The 2,486-nt window shown below is 26.8% G+C and overlaps 1 protein-coding gene across 1 annotated transcript in view; it reads left to right on the top strand.

Moving 5' to 3' along the window:
- Positions 1-1,660: 1,660 nt before the first annotated feature.
- Positions 1,661-2,486, top strand: part of LOC108694951 (odorant receptor 43a-like) — a 1,909-nt gene continuing 1,083 nt past the window's right edge. Inside the window, exons 1-2 of the mRNA XM_018204643.1 lie at positions 1,661-1,708; positions 2,247-2,402. Coding sequence (XP_018060132.1) covers positions 1,661-1,708; positions 2,247-2,402 — 204 coding nt within the window. The remainder of the gene's footprint in view (positions 1,709-2,246; positions 2,403-2,486) is intronic.

Genomic DNA, 2,486 nt, shown 5'->3' with positions numbered 1-2,486 from the left:
TATATATATATATATATAGGGTGTATCAGAGTTAGCGCAGGGGCCTTTTTATTTATCGAATTTGCAATTGACATTACTTCTCATCAATTAAATTGAACTCAATTTAAGAATACGACAATAATTAATATAGAAATTTCACGAAACTTTGTAATACTCGTTCTGCATCATTGAGCAATACGTCTGTAGTTTGCGTGCCCGATCTCTTAGTTGCGCCGCTCTTGATGGCGCGAATTTCATGCCCTGTGGTTGGTTATTTTCAAATACTCACCGTTTGAAAACTATTGATGCTTTAATATTTTACTATTAACATTTTCGATTTATTTTTTCATGAGGAATATGTACGTGCCAGCTCCTGCGCTAAATTCTGATACCCTGTATATGGATCATTTCACGTCAAATCTATCATCCTCCTACCCAAAATTGTACGCAACCAAATGTAATTTATAGGGTATCAAAATTTAGATTGAAGCTTCTATTTTTCGATGCCATGTGTGGTGATTTTGAAAAATATCAATAGTAACCTTGATTTTATTAAATAGAAAAATAATGTTTTTCATTGTTCCAATCTTCATTATTTTTTTGAAATTAAGATACAATAGTTATTATCAGCAATTTTGAACAGGATTAAGACTGTTTCTGGTTTACTTCCCAAAGCCCGCATTACTTTTTCTTGGTTTTCTAATTTTTTAATTTTTTTTAACTTTTATTTTTTTGTAACTTTTTTGGTAATTTTTATTCTTTTATTAAAAATTTTTTTTTATTTTTGTGTTATCTAATATAATTCTTTATTATATGACAGTCTTAACTCTGTTCAAATGCAGAAAGCTTTTTCACGACAAACCGTTAAAGCTTGATATTGACAAATGGTATAATGCGATATATAATTAATATTATAGAAATATCGTGTTAAGAAGAGAAAATAGCACGGTCTTAAAAATAATGTCATTACTTACAACTCTCAGAAGTGAATACCAATAAAAATTAAATGTTATTTGCAGAAAGAATACGATTATGACGAAAAATGGCAATTTTGCTCTTTTTGACTACTTTTCGCGCAACCCAAATATTATTGGTTAATTTTATTTTCAGATTTGGATTTAGCATACAAAATTGCATTGAAAATAACTATATTGTACCTTATTTCCAAAAAAATAGTGAAGATTGGAACAATGAAAAACATTACTTTTCTATTTAACAGATAAAATCATACTTGATGTTTTTCAAAATCGCCACATAGCATCGAAAAATAGAAGCTTCAACCTAAATTTTGATTCCTTATAAGTTACATTTGATTGATACAATTTTGGGCAGAGGAGTGACAGAGTTGACATGGAATAATCTATATATAGTAGTGTTTTATTGATTTAATGCGACAATCGTAAAAAATTTTTTTATTTTTTTGTAGATTTGCTGACAATATCGAAAATACGTATTCTATAATGATGTTAGCATTGATATTTCATTTTGGTGTTGTATTTTGCCTAAGCGGTTTTTTATTTACTATTGTAAGATTCAGTAAAATAAAAATATTTCGTAACAGACGTATGCTTCTTTAGGCTTTTCTATAATTTATGTATTTCAGACATATACAGACAAAAATGTAGATAAAATTGATATTGCGCAAGCATATTTCTCATTATTAATGATTATTATTTTATTAATGAATACTTTTCTCTATTGTGGAGCAGGAGAACTTATAACAGAACAAGTAAGTTATATGTATAATGTGCATAAATAGTGTATATAAATAAATTTATTATATTTCATGCTTGGATCAAATAATTTTCATGTATATCTGTATATCTAACAAGTATTTTTTTGCTTATATTGTTATAATGCTATTTATTATCAAATTTGCTATCACATTAGTAAGAAAAACTATTAATAATTTTTTTGTTATATATTGGGTTGTCCGGAAAGTTCGTGCCGATGTTGAAGGAAAATTGAAACACAGAAGATTTAAATTTTAGTATACATTTATTAAATTATATAGGTTAATCAGCACGAACTTTCCGGACAATCCAATATATTGTTATATATATTCATATGCAAATTAAATGTTCAGTTCTGAATAAAAGTTAAACAGAATGCAAATTCATTCGAATTTCATTGTATAACATGTTTTTGTTTCTAATTTTTTTATTTTTACAAAAAGTAAGAGATTAATTAAATTTCAATCAATTATTACTAATACTTTTTGAAATAATCCTCATTGACATTAATATATTTTCTCATACAAATTTAAGAGCAATGCTGTATATCGTGCGATATGCGATCTTGAATGGTACAAGTTGAAATCAAGTAAGGCAAGAAATCTTATTTTGTTAATGATACGAGCTAAATATCCTTTATATATCACTGCAGGAAAGATTTTTCCACTCACAATGGCTACTTTTTGCAATGTAAGATTATTTATAATTTTGTCGTTTTAGTTTTATCCCTTTTCTGTTTAATGAAATGTGTTTTACTTTCTTTGTAACCTCTCT

This window comes from Atta colombica, unplaced genomic scaffold (genome assembly GCF_001594045.1).
Source record: "Atta colombica isolate Treedump-2 unplaced genomic scaffold, Acol1.0 scaffold126, whole genome shotgun sequence".
Classification (NCBI taxonomy): Eukaryota; Metazoa; Arthropoda; class Insecta; order Hymenoptera; family Formicidae; genus Atta; species Atta colombica.
The sequence above is the reverse complement of the archived record's forward strand: the minus strand, read 5'-3'. Positions and strand labels throughout refer to the sequence as shown.